This window comes from Calonectris borealis, chromosome 19 (assembly GCF_964195595.1).
Source record: "Calonectris borealis chromosome 19, bCalBor7.hap1.2, whole genome shotgun sequence".
Classification (NCBI taxonomy): Eukaryota; Metazoa; Chordata; class Aves; order Procellariiformes; family Procellariidae; genus Calonectris; species Calonectris borealis.
The window spans coordinates 12,004,704-12,025,910 of NC_134330.1; the positions used below are offsets into that span (position 1 = coordinate 12,004,704).

The following is a 21,207-nucleotide window of genomic DNA, read 5'->3' on the forward strand; positions in this document are numbered from 1 at the left end:
GCAAATGTGAAAATTGCACATCAAGGGGATACGGGAAACACAGCCAGGCCCTGATTCCAAAAAGGGCTTTGTTTCAAATCAGAAGTAATCCCACAGGAGATAATGCAGATGCATAAATGCTTTGCTTAAAGACGAGGTGACTTATGGCCCTGCAAAGGGCTTGGGTAAAGCTGCGTAGGAATGGGCAAAGGGAACCTGTTCCCTGAATGGCACTTTCCTACATGGTTTTATCCTTGCTTTTTCTTGAGGAATAAGCAGCAAAATTACTGTATTCTTCATGAGCTCTCCTGCCCCAGGAGAAATGAAAGGTGAGATGAAGCCTTCTCTTCAAGGGCTTTGAATTCCAAGGAAGTGCTATGTAAAGAGATGTATTTTTACCCTTACAAGTAAAAGACCATAATTTTTTTTTCTGAGGCCCTGGAGCACTTGTGCAATTCAGTCAAAGCTTCGCTGCCAGCGGACAACCCCCAGAGCTGTCCCTTCCCACCGTGGGGCCGGTTACTTGAAGTCTCTGCACTTTTTTCTCTCGTCCCACCGCAGCTGGGGCGGGCACAAGGGCCATGGTCGCTGCTGCATGAAAGAGCAAGGCGAAAGCTGAGTCCAGGAGTCCTGCTGCTCTAAAACCAGAGCACACGTCCTCCCTTCCTCCCTTCCTCTGAGCAAAGCCACTGCGGGCATTTACATGGTCTGAAGGGTCACTAAATGGCAGCGGGTTAACCTGTGAGCTGAATTTTAGGGAGGGCTTCAGACTTCTCTGTTTCCCCATTGAACTTGATTTTCCCAGCGGGTATTTTTTCTTCTTGAACGGCTCCGGTGAGCCCAGGAGGGATGGTGCTTCCTCCTCTCCCCATTGCTCACATGCTGGGATGAGGTTTGCAAGACGCAACGGAGGCAATAAAACATTCGTGACTGCCGCAGTCCTGCCCTTCGTCATGCGAATTCAGCTCTCGCATCCCCCCAGATACGCTACAAACACTGCGGCTTCACCAACGCCAAACTCTTGCTTTGACGACTGAATACTAGCATCCAGACCAGGATTTCCAGGGTTATTTCTATCACACGCCAGGAGGCCAGGAACAAGTTTTTAAAAGACTTCTAAAAGACTTTTACAAAACTCCACCCCATTCAGTCTGGACAGTGCTGGAGGGTAGTAAAAGAAGACAGAAATGCTTATATCCAGGTTTGACTCTTTTGATTCACATAAACTTAGTAACAGCCGAAGTTTATTAGCAAGCAAAGGCTGTTGGATGATCAATTAAATGAGCAGTAATCTCACAGGAAGCCACACATTTAATCCATTGGCAAGAAATGTGCAGCACTGTGTTTTGGGAGATTTTTAATCCCCACCATAACAGCCTGGACTGTCCTTGCTTTTCCAGGAAGGTCTAATGCTGTTTAAAATCACACCGCACGACAGCTCCTGCTGCCAGACCTGCCTCCCCTCCGATGCCTGAAACCGGCAGGACCAAACTACCCCAGGGCAGCACCATGGGTAAAACTTGCACTGGAATAACATCGTTATCCTCAGCCTCAGACCTGAATTAACCACAGAAGCACCGATCAGACGTGACCTGCATGGCACACCTCACTCTGCTTGGAGCATCCCTCCGCCACAGCCAAGGGACCTTGAACAGTGGCACGTTTCTGAGAGCAGCCGGACAGGTTCAAGGTTCCTAACTCAAAAGGCTCATCGAGAAGAATGTTCTTCTCTTCCAAAAATGAATTCCAAAATGCTCCCAAACATGTTGCACAAATAACTGGGTGCTTTGTTGTGTTCAACTGCAGTTCATCCACAGTAAGTGCTTTCCCTTCCTCCCGCACAGGGCTTAGCTGAGAGCAGGTCCCTCCAGCAACACGGGATCGTCTTACACAGCACACAATGAGAGAGACCCCAGTAGCCTTTACACAAGCATTCACGCTCAGCAAAATATCTTGTGCTCCTCAACAAATCAATTCTGGAAGCTATTGATAGTTGGCTAAAGTTGCATTTAAAAAAACGACCACTTACCTGCCAGAATATGCTGTCTATTGTATTTCCCAGAAAGCCATCTCTGCCTTCCGATGATACCAGCTTAGGTCCCAGAATAGTCATAAATTCATCAAAATCAACCTGGCCATCCCCTGGAATGAAAGAAAAAGATCAATGTTTTCACGGAAGTACCACTTCGTGCCAATGTCCAACATGCCGCTCTGGATCTGCTGCATATCATGGACCCATACATGCACTGTGGCACCTCCTACATCAACCTCGTGGTGCCTACGGACCCAAACTTGTTGTTATCCCAATGAATGGCCCGTGTTGTGGCGTACCCACACCTGAAGACAGGACCAGGTGATGCACAAATGGAGATGAATAGGTCGTTCCCCAGCCCCAGTTTGTAGGCAGGACACTTCTCAAAAAACCAATTTTGGCAGGAGGACAGCAGCCATCAGCACGGCCAGGGCTCTTCCCCTGGGCAGACACAGCTGCCAAACAGCCAGGTCTCTGCAAAACTTTTACAGGGCCAACCCCATCCTCCGGAGGAAGGGAGTACACGCAGAGGGAAGAGCCAGACTATTGCGAATCCACACAGCGTTTCATTTCAGCTTTCCATCAGCATCCATCTCTTAAAAGCCCTGCGTGCTCAGCGTGCAGAGCAGGCAGTGTAGACACAGCTTCAGTGTCATTAGCAGGAAGAGGAGACTGTTCCTGCCATTAATGAACTGAGCCTATGCAGTCCCAAGCCCCTCCAGTATATTGTATGTTTTGTAAATGAGGCATGTGGCTCTTTGAAGTATATCTGAGCATTGTATCAAATATTACTTTTCCCTCAGAGAACTTCTGCGATGCTTAATGAAAATGGCAAAAAAAGGGAAATTCATGCCTGTCGAAGGACCTTAAAAATACCTGCTTCTCTGAACAGCGGAGTTCAATGCCTATATGCCTCTCCTTTGTCTATCAGCCCGTAGACATACCCTCCTACATATTATTAGGCCAACTGATATGGGTGGATATATTAGCCCTCTTTCAAGTCTGGAAACAGAATCAGCAACTGTAAGACTTCTTGGTTGTTTTTTATCCAAATTCAGCTGGAACTGACTGCATCCACCTCTCCATGCAGTTGCTGTTGCTAAATTATTAGGTGTAAGAAGTGTCTAAAACCATCAGACTAAAGCAGATCAATGCAAGGGCTACTATTAAAATGTCACTATTGACTGCAGTACCTGCAGCAGCCCTGCGTGACAGCTTTACCACGTGCACTGCATGCTGCTGCTATGTCCCGTTTTTATTATATTTCATATGCTTGATCTGAGCATATGCACCACTGATTGGAAATCTCTCCATGTCCTTATCTTCACAGAAACACAATGTGAAAATAAGCAGAGTCAAAACGCTCATTCGCCATAATAGTGATCTCTATTCACTAGGCTCTGCCCGTAATTTCTTGAAGACAAGAGTGAATATCCTTGGGGTGAGCCAGCGTCAGGGGCTCCGAAAGGAAACTCAGCAGGGATTCATAATAGCTTTGATCCCGTAATGTGCAAGAAGGTCCCATCCAACCGCTAAAGTTGCTCACACCTTCAGGGCTCAGCACACGCTGAAGGACTTTGCAGGGCTGGAGCGGGCTGAGCACTTGCAGGATGGAGCTCATTTCTGGGACAGCTTATTAAGCAGAAAAGGAAAGGGGTGGGCACCCCATCACTCGAAAAGCCATTCTTTAAAACATTTATGGGCTACGAAAAAATGTGTTCCTTCTGCTTCCCCATGGGAGGCATCAGTTTATGACATCAAGTCGGATTGTATCAGTCACAGCACGTTGGATCATGTTGGGGAAGGTAATGCAAGGTGACAGTGGATTCGGGGCAGTTCATATTGCAGCACATCACTTCAAGGGAAAGGCAGTAACAAAACCATACAGTATGATGCAAATTGGGTTAAAGAAATTAGCCAGATTAGCAAGAAAACAATTTGCATATTAAAGACATTCTAGTACCTGCCTGTGCATATATTTAGTCTATCCATATGTGACCCCAAAATATTGAGTTATTCAGTTTGCGTTTTCTACAATGTCATTTCATCCACAGAGGAGAGGCAGGACTTAGTCCTACATATGACTCATGAGAAAGCGGGTGCCAGGACTCCTGGGCTCTGTGTCTGACTCAGAACAAGACTTTGGGCAGACCCGTGCTCATGACTTCCCTGTGCCTTTGCCAGGGATCATAACTAACTTCATAGGGTTTAATTATCAGCTTAATTATAGCATTTTCCACAACCTCAGAAGAACGATGCCATTACAAAATGCATTATCCCCTTATCGACTGCTTTTTCAATTAAAACTGTTAACTAGCAAGGAAACTAGACCCCAAAACATTTTGCCTGGTGGAAATATCCCTTTAACATCCGTTTTAAGCTGCAGAAAACAAACCTTCCTGCCATCAGGATCTTAGGAGAACGCAGCATCATAATATCAAGAAAGAGAACTCACAATTTTGGCTGAAAATTCCTTTTACAGTATTCAACAGCCAGGAGAGAAATATTATAAAAACCAACACAGAGGCTCCAAGATGCACCCAGTGCAACTCTGCAGAGTTGCAAGGTGAAAATGCACAGGGTTGCTCTCTACAACCACAGCATAACAGGTAATGCCCAATACCCACATCACCTCTAGCATCTACAAGTGTTCAGGCCGCCCATCAGCTCCTGGGAGCACTCAGCTTGAAACTTGTGTTGGGTAGGGTCAAAAGATGCCTTCCTCCTCCTGCAAGTCATAGTCACGTACTCGGTGCGCTACAAGCTGATGTGCAATGCACACATCAGGCATCTGTTCGAGAATCTGCATCGGAGGCAAATCAAACACCGCGCATGTTTGGCTTTGCTGTGCCTACAGATGTGCTCCTCGCCCGGGAGTAGTTGATATTCAGAGCGAGCGATGTGCGGTTTATTCAGAAATGAACTTTTAGTTGGGCTTAAGGGATGGGAAGAAGGGAGGAAAACGCCAGGCTGGAGCATGTGTGCTGTCTACGCTGCTCTCACCTTCTCTTGCTCCTTTCCACGAGCCACCCAGCAAGCCCCGAACAACACTGCTGTCAGCAGCGACCACACAGCCCCGATCCCTCGCCGTCCCCCCGGGCCAATTTATAACGTGTGCGGTGTTCACATCCTCCCCCCACCTTCTGCCTCCAAGCTCACGTTAACTACTTTAGCTACTCATCACACTGAAGGAAAACAACCTCGTACGGAGGGACGGGGCACAAGCAGGGGAAAAGCTGCAGCCAGGATGGGGCGGGCTGTGCTCCCCGCCCAGTGATGGTCGCAGCTATTCTCCTCTCCCTGCTCCCACCAGTTACAAATGCAGACGGGGTTTATAAACCTGAGCCGTGCTGAAGTCCCTGATTGATGAAGGCACTCACACACTGCAATAACTTATTTACAAACTGGGAGGGCAGGGAAACCTCGAGGCACAGTGGTGCGAGTCAGCTGGGGCAGGGGAAGACCATCAGGTGGCAAGGTGGGAGAGGACCACAGGGATTCTGGGCAGGATGCGGTCCAGATGCCACCCCATCCCTGAGTTACTACCCATCAGCCAACTGCTTCTGTGGATGATCTTAGCAAAACACCAGAGCTGAGCTTAACCCCTGGTTTTAAACCACCTAAAACATTTATTTATTTACTTACAGTTATGCCCTAACATTTTTCTTCCCCATAATGCTTCCTCTTAACCCTGGCATTAACGTCGAAGAGTCAGAAGGGGGTTAGCAATCATGTGGCTGAACCTCGCATGACTGAAACCATGACTCAGAACATCGCTGGCCACATCATCAGAGACAAACCAGATCTGCTTATCATTACTAGTCCGTTAGCATCACCCTGGCGCTAAGTGCTTCCAGATACCCACAAAGGTTTGCTCCCTGCAAGACACTGTCTCAGTTCTGACAAAAACCAGGCAAATGTGATAGTAAAAAGGAATAGCAACTAGATGCACCGTCAACAGCCCCAGGAGCAATCGTGTGAACCTGGCTCATTGCTCCACAGTGGAAAGAGGATGCTGAAGGCACCCAGCAACATCTTTGGGTCCTCTGGGAACCTTTTCAGTGCCCAAAGACCATGTGTGGCCAGCAAGGGGTCCTGGACCTGCCAAAGTCACAAGGCACACTGTTCACTCACTGGGTGCAGAAAGACCTTGGGGATAATTTCAGTTTGAAGAGCCGCAGCATCAATGTTTGCCGTGCTGTGAGCTCAGTTTGGCCACCACCGCGGACCTCCTCAGAGCTACAGCAGGGAAACATCAGGCCCCGCATCATGTTCAACATCCACTTATGCCAAGCACACCAAAGACAATGGAGCGGCAGCTAAGAGCAGCATGGAGCTGGGAAACCAAGCTCTTTTCCAGCTCTCCCAGACACTGCAGCCCAAGGAAATTTGCTTTGGGCATGACAGCCCCAAAGAAGGGGTGTCTGCACCTCCAAAAAATGGCCGTTAAACCAATGAGATGTGGAAAAAGGAAAAGCACTAATGACTTAACATATAGAGGACCCTGTAAAACTACCACTGCACTTCCAGGGAGCAAACTCTGGGTTGGACATGTACATTGGGGGGAGCCGAAGGAGCCTTCAGCACTTTTGAAGGGTGATTTACTCTCCTAAGCTACTTGCCTTCAACCCCAGTTCATTAATATTGGGGTTGTGCTTCCAGATCCCCAGGCCAAAGAGGTTTCAAGGTTCTATCATTTGCTCTTGCTGGAGGTGCTGTGCTCACTGGTGCATCAGAGCTGAGCACAGAAAATCACAACCTCTCTCTAAGCTGATGGACTTTCAGCTCCAGTCCAAGGATTTCGTCTTCCCTCAGCCCCTATGACTTTAATGAAGAGGAGAAGGGAAGGTTGTATTTGCTGGAGGAAGTTTAGCAGGAAAACCGCAAGCGTTTGAGGGCAGGCAGAGCTCTGCAGTCGCCTTGTCAGGGCACTAAGGAGGGCAACCGCAGCACAAAATACCCCCAGGTCCGCTCTTACACCAAGCCAAGCTACACCCGTGTGGCCTGAGCCCCATCCTGCCTTTCTCCTGGTACATTTGTCCTGATCCCACAGGATCTACCATCAGCAGTGGCTTGCCCAGGGTGGGTGTGCCGGGCAGGGAGAGTGCAGCAGACCACCCCCGCAAACCGCACGGGACCTGGAAGAGGAGAGAGGGATCGGGCTGAGGGATTGGGACAGCAAATCCCCAGGTCGCAGCAGCCTGTGCATGGGCTCTTGCAAACTCTCCTGCCAGAGCTCTTCTGCTTTGAAGAAATAATTAAATGCTCAGAGGAGCAGCAGCGTGAACCCGTCTCGCCCTCCATCCCGTGGGAGAGCCCCGACCCTCAGCCTTCAGTCGACCGCTGTCTGTCCAAAAGTCTCCCGTTGGAGCGGCTCCCTTGGAGGATGTAATTAAATATTCATTGGGCTGGAGAAAGACAGAGCAGGAGAGGGAAAGAAAAAGAGAGGGGGAAAACGTGCATGGATTGCATTGCCTATACTCAAGGGCAGAACAGAGACTTACACCTGATTTTCAGAGCCTTCTGCATTAAACTGGGAGCCTAATAATCTGGCCTGACTGCTTCCGAAATAAGTCTTTGCCCTGGCCAGTCTCAGGATAATCGGATTCTCCCTCCTCCTTAAAAGTTTCTTGCCATGGCACTAAAATGATGCACACATTTAAACGGAGATGAGGATCTGCTGTGTGTAGACTGATAAGTATTCACACTTTTTTTTCCCTCGAGTTTGACCTCCAGAGTGCAGCTAGGTGATATATTTAAAGTTAATGAGCTAGTCTTTTGCAGCTTGGGTCCCAGGCGCACACAACACTCCTGTTTATTTTTATTCTCTTAATAGCTAGCTGCAGTGACTCTCTGTCCCGGTCTGTGTCATTGTTTGCGCCCATAAAGTAACCTGTGCAGTAATAATACAGTCTGGTGAAGGCTGTTGCTGCTGTGTCTTGAAATGACGCAGAGGATGTGCACTGAAAAGCTCCAGCCACAGGATATTTCCCAGACGAGTATTTCGGTTTCAAAGATTTTAAGGTCAGAGGAGAACAGCCTGATCACCAGCCTGACCCTTTCCCCAGCACGACCCGAGACTTTCTGCCTAATTACAGCCTCAATCCGTAACTAGGGAAAGTCTTTCATAAAACTTTTGACTTTGAAAATAGTTTTAGTTCTAGACATCCATGAAATTGGCTGGAGTGAAGAGATAAAGCTCCACTACAATGCTGACACAGCTGTTTTGCAGTGGGGAAACTGAGGCACGGAGCATCACCTTCCCAAACGTTACCAGAAAGGAGGCTGCCAGCAGAGCCAGGTGCTAGATCTCCCCTGCCTGCCCATGCGGCGGTCCACAGGCACGGGACATGCAACCAGTCCCCAGGATGGAGAAAGATGACAATGAGCATCTCCTGTTTCCAGAGTCCTGTTTGCATTCCCTTGGGAGTTCCTACGAGGGTCTCTGATATTCCTTGTCAAGGCATACTTGTGAAAAATACGTTTTCTCGTTTCTCTTGCTCCTTGGGAACAGTGGGGGCATATCCATCGGCCACTCTTTTACTGTTCACCAGCTCTGTGACACATCCTACAGCTTTAATGACTGCTTTTTGAAGGAAAAAATTCATTGGAGCTGAAGGAAGAGGTGAAACATCTCCACTGGAGCTCACTCTGTCCCTTAAGGGCACCTCCATGTCCTGCGGTTTTAGGAGCGGCTGTGCAGAGCTGGCTGCTCTGGTTCAATGACAGCTACACATAAAAGATTAGCAAATTGTACAGACATATGTTCCTGGAGGAGGAAATTTCCATGGGGTCAGAAAGGCTCAAATGGAGCCCAGAAAGTCAGAGCTGGGGGTGCAGCCATCATGGCACCGAGCAAAGGACCTTGAGAGTTACTCATTTTGACAGCCCGTTGGCTCGTCTTGCAAGGAAGAGGAAACGGCTGCGGAGGACTTGTTTGCTTCCCCATTAAAAACAAAAAATAAATCTATTAACTCCCCGTGTTTGCCCAAGGGGAGCCTGCCCAGGAGCTGACCTGCGAGACAGTGATTGAAGAGGACTGGGGCTCTGCCTCTGCGGTGCCAGGTGTGACGTGTCCCGTGCTCCACCACGAGCACTAAAACAAGCAGGATGCTGTTAGTGCTTGGCTAGAAGAGAAGTCCAACAAAAACAGTGACTGCAGTAAAAAAAAAATACCCCATCCATCAGACACCTGCCAAGCAGCGTGCCAGCTTCACGCCAGCCCTGGGAAGCCACAGGACGCCCCAATTACGGTCCCTGTGCCCAGCCGTCCTGCAGGGAAAGGCACCGCAGAGCCTGCTGAGCGCGGCGCGCCTCCAGCTCGGCCGCTGCAAGCCAGCCCCGTCCCCCCCGCCCCGTCCCCCGGGGACCTCTCCCCTCTGCAAAGGCACCTGGCACGTAAGACCAAGCGGGCTCATTTTGCAGGTCTTTGCAGAACTCTTGTACCTTGCAAGTTGTAACCAGTTGATCCCTTTGTCACATGGATGAAGAGGAGCAAAATCACGTCCTGACTACCCAGGACTTTAATTAATTTTGTTCCCCAGGCCCTGGGAGTAGCAGGAGAGCTCTGCGTGCATCGCGGCAGCTATCAGACAGCTCGGCACAACTTTGAGACAACCCGCACGTCACAGGCTCATTAAAACAGAGGAATATGTGTGTTCCCTGTGGCATACGCATTCTGTGAAACCGAAATCATAATACCAGGAATACTGCATTTTAAAGAATAAATAAAATTAAACAAGGACGCAAACAAATTGCAAGGCATGCCTGCATGCGACAGATCACAGATCGCGCGCTGTGTTTTGCAGAGGACTCTGCCCCGTTGGAGCAGAGGGTGGACGGGTTCCAGGGAGGGAACTGCAATTCCGTGTTTCCTCTTGTCCTGTCTATTCAACACGGCTGCACTCAGCCATCCAGGCACTGCACGGAAGACAGAATTTGATATTACTTACGAACCTCTTCCCAGTACTGAGCTGCAAATCTGACTAGCTTCACCAGCAACAATAATTAGTCTTCATTCTTTGCAGTGAGAACACATAATATGATAATCTCCATTTTACAAATCAGAGCAGACACGAAGAAAGTGGCCTCTATAAATAAAGACAAGTCTCACCAAATCCATCTCACCGACCAAGTTTCTCAGCTCAGCACCACACTTTAAAGGACAACCACACTGAAATGTTGCTAGATCATTTCTCACACATAAAAACCAGAGGCTTTTGAGTACAGAGGACAAACCCAAAGTCTGCAACAACCTGTCCATGCTTTTCCTATTAACTCTGCATTTTAAACACAGAAACTGTTTCTGCTCTACCTCCAGCAGCCTGGGCTTTTTTACAGTTTCATGTTGAAATGTTGAAACAGAAAGAATTATCCATGGCAGTAAAGTAGGGGGAAAAAAAACAACAAAGAAAAGAAGAAGAGAGGGAGAGACAAAAGAAAGAGATAAAATGTTTTCAGCTTGTGAATGTCGCCGTTGTCCCACACAGGGCAGCGCAAGCTGATCTTCTGGACAGAAGCAAACATTCGGCCATGCAACGTCTGAGAGCAAAGCAGCTCGCCTTCTGCAGGCCACAGGGGAAAGTTCAGCACTTGGTTTTTAGTAGAGAGATTTATTCTCTCTCCAGATCTCAGTCCAGGTCCTTCGTCGTTCCCCTGTGACACGGCATACATGCTCCAGCCAGTGGAGCACCCAAATCTGATGTCCCTTCCCTCGCGTGGGGAAGCAAGCGCAAGCAAACCAAAGCAACGTCTACGTGCAAACCCTGATCCAACAGCAGCACAACAGGGTGGAGAACTGACTTTTCGGGAGACTGTGTACCGACACCATCCCTCGACACCACGCAGTTATGTCGCAAGTGTGTGTATGCCTCGCTCTACGGGGCAGCACCTGAGCAGCACAACTTCTGTATGCAAAGCATAAAAAGATAATAAATCTGCAGAACCCATTGCAACTACGGGGCTGCCCAAAGCTGGATGAACCTCAGAAATGCCACCTGGGACCGCTGCATATCTTCAAAATCTTTTTTGCCAGGGTCACCGTGAATAGCTTACTGGTTTTTTTCCCCCTCTTCAATTCCCTGCTCCACAAAGACCCATCGCAAAGCAGCTTGGGAATATGCAGAATTTTAAATTGGGATTTCTTTCCCCTGTTTTTTGTTGCTGATATGGATGTCATAGCTGTATTTTTCCTACTACAGCTGATGCATCACATAATGTGATAAAACGTAACAGGTAGCTCGCTTGTACGCTGATGAAACCAGCTCGTCTTTTGCTTGATCAAAGTATTTTCTATTTGTACTATAATAAACGATTTGACACACTGGGGTTTTTTTCCCTCTTGTGTTAGCCCGAAGTTATTTTTCCAGGGTACTGAAAACCAGCTGCTCCTCTAATTAGTACACTGAGTGCTTATTTTATTCCTCAGATAGAAGTGTCTTATGTTGTAACGAAACAGTTTGACACTTAAGTCACACATTCATCTATTTTATTGCGCAAGTCTGCTTAAAGAGTAGGCATCCCAGATAAGGCAACACATTTAATGTGCCATTTCTCTGCATTTTTATTAGCATTATTGCCAATTGGAAGAATTTACAAATAATTTCTTTTCCAGCACATAAATATATAAAATATTTTACTTTCCACATACTGGCAGAACATTTTAGGTCATTCTCCAGATTGCAGACAGAAATGTATGCACCTCTCATAGTCTGCAGTGTTTATGTTCATGCAATACCTAATTATGTCTAAGGATAAAGCAAATCAGGGTATAAACTAAGGTAAAATTTGACCTCTATTTCCAGACCAAAAGCAAACAATATGTCCCCATAAGGCACAGCACATTGGATAGATGCCCAGCTATACTGAACAACCTTCTGCTGGCATACTGTCATGCACCGCTTCTATCAAGATGTAAGCAAAGCTTTGGCCTAATGTGAATTTCATGTTCTGAGTGACAGAACCTCCATTCCTCATCTTCCTTCCCCAACAGAGGCATTTCTGCACAGAAAACCCCTTTGCCTTCTGTTCTATTTTGGTACTTTCATCTCCCCCATCACAGCAATGCCATAGCATCTTCCGGTAGTTCATAAAAGAGTGTTTCTGATGATTTATAAGATTTCTTTTGAGACCTTGAAATATTCCAAGTATATTGTCATTTTTCTCCCTGATTCAGTTTTTTATGCCAGCTATAATATTTCCCCCTGCAGCAGCTGCGTTCCTCTTCACCTGGGTGAAGCATGCCTTGCAGAACAGCAGAGAGAGTTGGAAGAAAAGGTTCCTCTTCACCTGGGTGAAGCATGCCTTGCAGAACAGCAGAGAGAGTTGGAAGAAAAGGTGGAGAAGACGTTTGTAGGAAATGCAGTGGCCCAAATTCGCCTCAGCTGATGGGGCAAGAAAAGCCAAGTCGATGTGCAGCGGTGCAGTCATTCTCTTGGGAATATTTGACAGCCATCTCTTGGGATGGGGAGCTGGTTTTGATGCTTCTTCATATAGGATTTGCCGTGAGTTTACACTTGCCTGTGCACAGGAAAATATATCTTGTTCTGTTTATGAGCCCCAACTCATCCTGGAGTCCCATCTTACCATTCCTTGGCTAAACTTCTCTCCCTCTTCCTCAGCCCTGTGACAGCTTTGCCATGTCATGGCATCAAAGCCCAGCAGACAAGTAACCCAAGCCTCTCCATGTACCATGGGCTTCACGGCATGGGACAACCTGCATCCTTGCGATCCCAACAGGCAGAAGTCCCCTCCTCCCACTCTGAGCCCTGAAGGACATTTAGAAGATCTTGAGCACCCTCAGCATCACCCCAGGATATTCTCTGTGGGCAAACCCACTCATTGCACTCACTTCCACCCTGTCAATGCCAGGGCTGCTGGCATGTCACCTGTGAAAGGAAGGCTGATGGTAGCACTCAAGAGCCATGGAGGCATTAAAAGTGATGTGACACCTGTGAAGAGTTCCTGGGCAAAATCCAAGCTGTGCAATTGCCATTTTCACTTAAGTTCATGCAGCATTTTCTAACTAACTACCTTTTGCCTTCGAATGCAATGAATTATGAAAATGCACCTTCATTTCTGCTCTGATTTGGAAGCTCACTGTGTGTTACTGAACAGCTGCACACTACAGCCCCAGAAGCAACTGTCCTTGGGCGTCTCTGGAGTTGATCCCCATGTTATTTACTGAGCTTGGTGAGATCCTTTGTGGCAGAAGGTGACATACAGGTGTGAAATGCTCCTGTCATATCAGCTTATACTCAGCCACAAAACCGCTCCAGCATACATTGCATATGCTCCTTTTAAAACACGTTTTGTCCAACCTAGCCATCCTGCTCCCACAGCGCGAACGTCTCCTCAGCCTGACTAGACAGGGCTGAGCCTCCCTCCTTATCCCTACAGAAAACAGGGTTTGCAATGAAAACCAAATTCAGACCAGCACCAGTTGCTCATTATTTGAAGCCCATTGGTTAAATAAGCCACGGCATTATGCATCCTGCTTATGCCATCCTGCAGTGCGAATGCACTCCCAAGGTAATTCCTGATGAAAACCGTATGTTTGCACTAGGTCTGTTCAGGCTGGTTCAGATTAAATATAAACCACTGCCAATTGTATTACCTCATTATTAGCAGACACTGGCAGCAGCCTCGCGTGGAGAAACGGACGTCTGGCTACGCTACCTGCCGTCACATCGTAATTCATGTCAGGTGCTGGGGGATGCGCAGGAGGATTGCCACCTCCCCCTTGGCTTTCCTGATCACAGGGGACTCCTCCTTGAGCGTGACCTTTCATCCAGCCGAGCTTCCCACCCACCTGATGCTGAGCCAAAGCCTTGGAAAAATTCGGCAACCCTCAATGGGAGTATATGGGAAGGAGGGTAAGGCTGTCCCTGGGAGCGCAGGGCACGACTGATATCCCCGGGAGCTTGTCGTGCGCAAGCCCTGCTACCAAATGATGATCACGCACAGTGGGTGAGGAAGGAGGAAGCTATTGCTGGTGTTCACTACATATTTCAAGTTAAATCCCAGAAAAAAATGAAGACAATGCATCAGAGAGAAAGTAGCCATAAGCCATATAATATTAATTCAAGCCATATAGTATTAATTCAATTTGCAGGCAAGGTAAATCTTTCACATAATATTCCCCTGTTTGCTCAGTGCCCAAGGAATTTCCCATTACCTTGTCTTTTTTCAGTGTATGGCCCATTTGACCTTCACATAGCACAGACTCGTGTCCAGCCCCAAACCCCTCTGCTCAAAATACTGCAACAACAGGCAGCTGAGACATAAGAACAATAAAAACACCCAGTACAACCAGACTGTATCTTTGGAGCTGTTGGAACTGTTGAGCTGGAAGAGATGGAGGATCACCTCCCATCTCTGCAGAAAACACATCGAGCTTTCTGAAAGGTCTCAAACAGGAATTTAACACCTTCCATCTGCAGCCCATTACTCTACATTTTAACTCCACCTCTCCAATTACAGGTCCCTGCACACTAGGAGTGTATACGAAAGAGTGCCAAAGTCTCAAGCCTGTGAGACCGAGAGTCAGGGAATAACTGGAGATGAATCAAAACTGGAAGCCAAGTCCACAGCACTCTTTTTCCAAAAAAAGCACAGAGTTTTGGTAAAAGACCCCATGAATTGGCACCCTGGAGTCTGGCCTTTGCAAAACCTAAAGAGAAATCACCTGGTCTGCTAGGAAAAGCCAGCAGAACATAACAAGATGCAAACAATAATTTTTGGAGAAAATGCTTTTAAAAATGATGGATTTTTTTTCTTTTCTTCTAGGAATGCGATCATTTCAACAACTGATCTCTATCCGCCAGGTTTTGCATTACTTTGTCTCCCTGCTCTATGGAAGATGTTGAACACCCTCGAGCAGGCTGACAGCCTCTTCCCTGCGTCCCCTGGCCTGATGAAGACAGTTGTGCTTGTGCATCTCACGGGGGCATTTGACTCAGATATCCCCAGGGAGGTAGGAAGCTTCACTCCCGCTGCCACCATCTCCCATGGGCTCTGCTCTCAGCAGTCTCCCCGAGGATGCTGGCGTCGCATCGGCTTGCCAAGCATCCCCCTCCGACCGGGGCTGCATCCAGCACTCTGGTTTGGCATTATTCCATCTAACTTTGCACAGTGTTTCCACCCTGCTGCAGCCACCTGCAGAAGGGAAGAAGAAGGTCGGATCTACATTCCAGCTTCCCTGCACATTTCAGGCATCAGGAAAGTCTCCCTTCCTGCTCTGACCAAGGACATTTTAAAGACAGCCCGTTCGTTGTGATCAGCTCTGATTGTAGCTTTGCAGCAGTTAAAAAGTCCCCCCTGGCTCCAGCATCTTGATGCTGCATTTCTCTCTTCCTGTTAATGGTGGGTTCTCTTTCTTTTATTACCTCTTAGTAATTGTTTGAGGAGCTCTCACAGCAGGACTTTGCTCAAAATTATTCCACAGTTCTAAACTTCTCCTTCAAAAACCATCAACACTTCATTACGACACAACACAGCTCCCATCCACAGCATTTTTTACTTGCAAGGAGCGGTGAGGCCACAGGACCAGGCAGCTCTGCTTAGTTGGGCACCCAGGTCATCTCCCGGGCATCACTGGGCCAGCTCCTGCCCAGAAATGAAAGGTTACCACAGCCTTGCAAAAGACCATTTGCAACTTTGCAGAGAAAGGTTGCAAGAGACGGTCTGTCTTCACCCAACTGTATCATCAGTCAAATAAAAGATGCTCCATCTCTCTTGCATTGGTTGCCTGAGAGGCAGGTTTATCCACGGGAGGTTTATGGCTCACAGTCATCTGCCCTTCCCTTGCTGTGGTGAAAGGCAACATTTCATGGCTTCCTCCCCAGTCCTTCCTTGGTGACTGTAAACTCTTTGAGCCAGAAACATGGGCTGCAATGCACTGAGAAAGCCCCCCTCCACCGGTAACAGGGAAGAACCAACAGCGAGGACTTACCATCCATGTCAAGGCGTTGCATGATAATCGCCAGCTCCACCTCACTGGGCATGTATCCCAAGGAACGCATTGCCATGCCCAGCTCCTGCTTGGATATAAAGCCATTCCCATCCCTGTCCAGCACCCGGAAAGCTTCACGGATTTCTGTAAAGGAGAAGGAAAAAGAGAGGAGTTATTATGGTGGAGGACTCCCTGGTCAATGCATCTGAACACATGGGACACAGAAGCAGCATATATTGCCTTTTCTAATGTTAATGATGCGTATTGATCATTTCAAGTCCGTGTAATCATATGTTCATACACACATATATATGTGTGTGTGTGCACTCATGCATGCACACCTCTGTATGCAGATAGATAAATACAGCAGCATCCACATCACGCTGCCTATTTTCTGTGCTAAATATCATTGCAAAATTATTTATTCATTACACATTGAATTCCGTTTCTTTCTGCAGCATCTGCCCTGGACTGCTGTGGGTGAACCATCCTGATCTACAGTAAAGTCTCCCTGCATAGCAAATCCCAGTCCCAGGGGCTTCTCCAGCAGCCCTTCTCCAAGCCCCTCAGCGTGTCTGCAAGGCAGATTTACTTTATGTCACACGGGCAGAGCAAGCTCTAACTTCCTCCAACAAATCTACGTGAACAGGAACAGCTGGGTGCTGACTGCCTCCTCTGCAGGGTACGGAGCTCTGCAGCCAAAGCCTGGATGCGCACGTTCTCCCTTGTCCGATAAATGCGGATGTACATCTTTTAAACCGTAGCTGGGCAATTTCCATCTCTCACTCCTCTTCACAGCTTTTCTCTAATTTATAACTGGTTTACAGCGATAAACAGCCTCAGATCAATAAAAACGCTGACGGCATCAAAGGCATCACTTCCATCATTCTTCCTCAGCCTGGCTCATCTTCTGACATCTGACTTTGTTTTGCTTTTTAATTCAGGCATATCCCCCTCCAGCCTTTAATAGCCTCTCTCCACTCGTGCAGCACACTGAGACACCCACGCATCTCCTGCCTCGACAGCTCTGCACGTTTCCCGCTCCTCACAGACCTCTCAACTTGAAGCCCCAGCACCAAGCTCCCCAGATCTGACTGTTGCAAATGCCAAACAGAGAAATTTTAACATTTCAGCCAGCTGGGAGCCTGTTTACTTGAAAGGATTTGGTTGGAGGTGGGGAGAGAAAGAGGCGCTGTTTTCTTAGCTCTTAAACGGTCTTTGCACCATGCTGTGGAGAGGAAAACACAGGATGCTTTATCATATCTCTTTTGGGAATGAGGATTTATGAAAATCCAGCATGCTGGGGCCCGCTGCAACTTTGCTCAGAGGAGTTTTATCTTCACGTGAAAGCATTTCATTGGAGAAGTGGGAGAGAAAACTCAGCAGGATTTTTTTGGGGGAAAAAAAAAAACAACTAATTAAAAATTACTCTATTTTCTATCAGGAAACAGATTGGATGGGAAAAGTTTGTCCAGCCCTGGGTAGTTCAGGCATTAAGCCTCGGATGAGGAAATATTCTGGGTCCCGCCATGGGCTCCCAGCACGTCAGCTCCCTCTGCCCTCTGCTCCCGGGTGCGGGGCAGGCACCAGCCCCCTGCAGCGGGGCCACGGGAAAGGTAACGGATGGTCCTTGGTCCTCCCGGGAAAAAGCCGGGAGCATCATAACCCACCAGGAAATGGTTTCAGTGACGTCTTTGCTAACAGGTTATTTAAAGCTTTACAATTCACAGGCTGCTTCTAAATCACCTCACATCAAAGCTCAGCACCTCCCTTGACAATACCAGTGCGTTAGCGAAGTCTGCTCCAATTTCCACGTGCTGCGTTCTGCCGCGTGTAATACCCTGGTGATGTGCCAGGGCCAGGCCACCTCCGTGACCCACTGCTTAATCCTCACCACAACTGTGGTTATCATAATGAGATACGATCAATTTTTAATCCAGCAAAAGAGCCCACTGATGCAAAAAGGGAAGATCCTATTGATTGCAACGAATATTGGGCCAGATCTGTAATATCTACACTTCGGGTTCAGGTATGCGTCAACTGTGGCTTCTTTAAACTTAAATGTTTCACCGTGTCTCCCTGCCAGCCCAAGCTGGTGTGAGCTCGGTGATATGAAAAGATGGTGAGGCTGTTCAAAGCAAGCTCGGCTGGAAGTATCAGTACATAATGCAAAGAGCCTTTGGAGTAGGAACAAATCCCATTAGACACTGCCAGCTGTAGTGAAATCTATTTTCATATGCTGTGCTGAAAGCTAAAGTGCAGTAAATATTACATTGAAATCAATTAATTTTAAAATAAACTTTTGACAGCTGAAGATGAAAGAACTAAAAATATTGCAGGGAGCCGAGAGAGTATTTTAGAAAATAAAATATGAGCCTACCTTCAGAAAAGTTTACACGTGAGTTAAACTGATCCAAACTACATGAATAAATTACGTCTGTACAGGGGCTCCGCTGTAGGATACCGGAGTGCCAAGGTCTAGTGAGGATCCTCTCCAGGTACACTGATTTCAGAGGGCGCATTTAACAGCACTGCAACCTTTGAGCCTCGATCAGAGGAGAAAACCCACACATTTGGGGTCCAGCTCTGTTCCATACCTCTCAGACACCTGAACTTTTGACCAAGCCTGAAACATCCCTCACGCTTCAACTCCTGACCCCAAATGGAGCTTTTTTCACTCATCACTCTATAAATACCACTTGTGCAGAGGTATATTTGAAGAGCTATTTATAGGTTGAACACACTGTACACGAAGCAGCTATGACCTCAGTGAGTGCCTCCTCTTTATCTTTACATGTAACACCACCTCCTTACCAGCTTTTCTTTATGGTGATTCCTTCTCCTCCGACCTACTCGCGGGTGCTGTCCTGCACAGCACCCAGAGTGTGAGCCACAGGCCTGAGCATCCTTCCCACACTCAGCCCCACCAGCTCTTCCCGCCGGCACTACTGAAAAGCCGGTCCCAAACAGCGGTCCACGAACCTGTGGCACCCTGGCTGGCCCTCACCTTTATTTCCAGCTGTTAAATTTCATTACCCAAAGCTAAAAATACATCAGCACTTTCCCCATATGACTTTCCCAAAGAAGTCGCCATGGCAACGGATGCTCCTGGCTCAGAGCTGGGAGCGGATGTGGTCCATGGAGTAAATCTCTCAACAAAGACATTGACGGGCCTTGGGAGAAACTTTGAGACCTCTTCCATTTCGGCTGGACGCTGCTCTGCATAGGGATGCTTTACCCTGGTCAAGAAAAGCAGAGCACTGTTCTGGCTCTAAAAGGAAGAGTAAAGATAACGGGGGGAGCGGGTGTCAAAGCGATGCTGCCCCAGCAGCTGCCTTTCCCCTGGCCCAGCCTGGCTGGCACTGCCCTCCACACCGAACCGAGCGGGGCATTAGCAAATATTAATCTTTATTCCCCTTTCCACTCTATAGTATCTTCTTTTACTCGCAAATATAGGAAGGTGACACAGAACTGTACAAAAGGGAAAAAAGAAGAGAAAGTACAGAAAGATTTAGAGAAGAGAAAGTAGCCCATTTTGCTGGTGATGGCACCGGCCTGCGCTCCAGGAAACGTCACTTCTTCTCAAGGAGCCCGGGCCAGGACCCGAGTGCTCTTCTCCATGCCTCGGTATCTCCAGCCCCTGGGAACAGCGATGCTGCTCCTCTGTACAAGGCGATTTCGACACAGAAGTGCTCACCTGACAGCCCGTGACTATCAGCAGCACTGAACCATCTCACTCCCAGCATTAATTCGAACAGTACCAGCAAGCAATGCTGCTGCAAAGACTTTGTCAGATGGACCGTACACGATGCTTAATGCTCAACAGCGTTCAAGTGAACGAGGGGACAGAAGGCATCAGCATCCGGCCCCATCCTAACTAACATCTTCGTTAATGATCTCAAAGAGGGAGCAGACACAACGTTAATTAAATTCCCAAATAATACAAGGCTGGAAAGAGTTGCCAGGACAAGAAGTCCAGCAAGAAGGAAGGAGCGCTGTGCGAACGGGCCAAGATCTCGGCCAGAAGGGCCCCCGCCTGGCTCAGCTGGGTCGCGGCAGGGACGGTGAGCGGGGTTTGAAGCACGTTTCTCAGGGAAGTTTAGCTCAGGGTTTTTCCCCAGGTGAGGATTTATGTTCCACGGGCGCCGAGAGCGCAGCACTGATTTTTCAGAGTTATTTGAGCATTCAAAAGCTGCATATGGGGGGGTTGCTTTTAATTCATTTCCCCTCTTTCCTCACATTTAACAGCTGCACCTTCCAGCCTCCCTGTTCTGGAGCACATGGTCATCCAATTACCCCCCCACTCCTCTGGGAAGAAAGAAAGGAAAAATCAGGGAAAAGGATGATTTTTTATATTACCTTTCTGAAGGGCGCAAAGCAAGACTGCTGTCAGAGTCGGACCTGACACCCAGCCTAAAGAGTCGTTAACTCTCTCCATCTGCATCCAGAAAGATCCGAAGACAACGTCCTCACCCACCCGCTCACATCGCACCCGCGCCAGCCCTTCCCTTCAAAACTCCTCTCCGCACTCACGGCTGCCATGGGCCTGACCTTGCTCCCTTCCCCGGCTCGCCCCTTCTCCAAGTTCAGTAGCAGCTTTATTTACAGATGATTTTTCCCTCTAACTGGTAACTAGAGGCAACCATCATTATTTCTTGTTTTGCTTCCTGAATGAGAATGAATCACGATTCTCCGGGAAATAAATTCAGCCTGAGCCATTGGTGTCCACCAGCTACCCTCGGGCGCTGCAGATGGTTTCAGGTTATTTCACTGGGTATAAAGACCACCATGACGAATTTTGTAATTACGCTGTAACTACCACGCCCAAAGTGCACCGTAATTACAATCAGAGTCCTATATGGTTATTTTCATTAGTATGATAAGAGAAGAAATACCACCACCCGAAATCTTGCATGTCATCTCATTCACTTAATTGCAGGTTTGGGCATCAAAGTACAAACTGAGTGATCTGAAAGCTGCAAATAGCACGTCCTTGAGTGAACTGTTAAGTGAGTCTCGTAAGTACTATGTCTGTTTAAAAAAATGGAAATTTCCATCCCTCCATCTGCTATTCTTACGCTTGTTTTTTTTTGCTGCAAATTGCAACAAAGTGTCAAAATAACTACATTTTTCATCTAATGGAAACGCCCCCCCCAACATATTCCAATTGAAAGTGTCAAAATATTTCACTTGGTTATTCTCAATCTCAGCAAAACAGTTCCGCAGCCCCAGATCAAACTCTTTC

The 21,207-nt window shown here is 47.7% G+C and overlaps 1 protein-coding gene across 4 annotated transcripts in view; it reads right to left on the reverse strand.

Annotated features, from left to right (window-relative positions):
* CALN1 (calneuron 1) overlaps nucleotides 1-21,207 on the reverse strand; it is a 151,433-nt gene that overhangs the window by 55,998 nt on the left and 74,228 nt on the right. For all 4 annotated transcript variants that reach the window (XM_075169146.1, XM_075169144.1, XM_075169145.1 and 1 more), the window contains 2 exons: nucleotides 15,963-16,106; nucleotides 2,009-2,121 (listed from right to left, as the gene is read on the reverse strand). In XM_075169146.1, coding sequence (XP_075025247.1) covers nucleotides 2,009-2,121; nucleotides 15,963-16,106 — 257 coding nt within the window. The remainder of the gene's footprint in view (nucleotides 1-2,008; nucleotides 2,122-15,962; nucleotides 16,107-21,207) is intronic.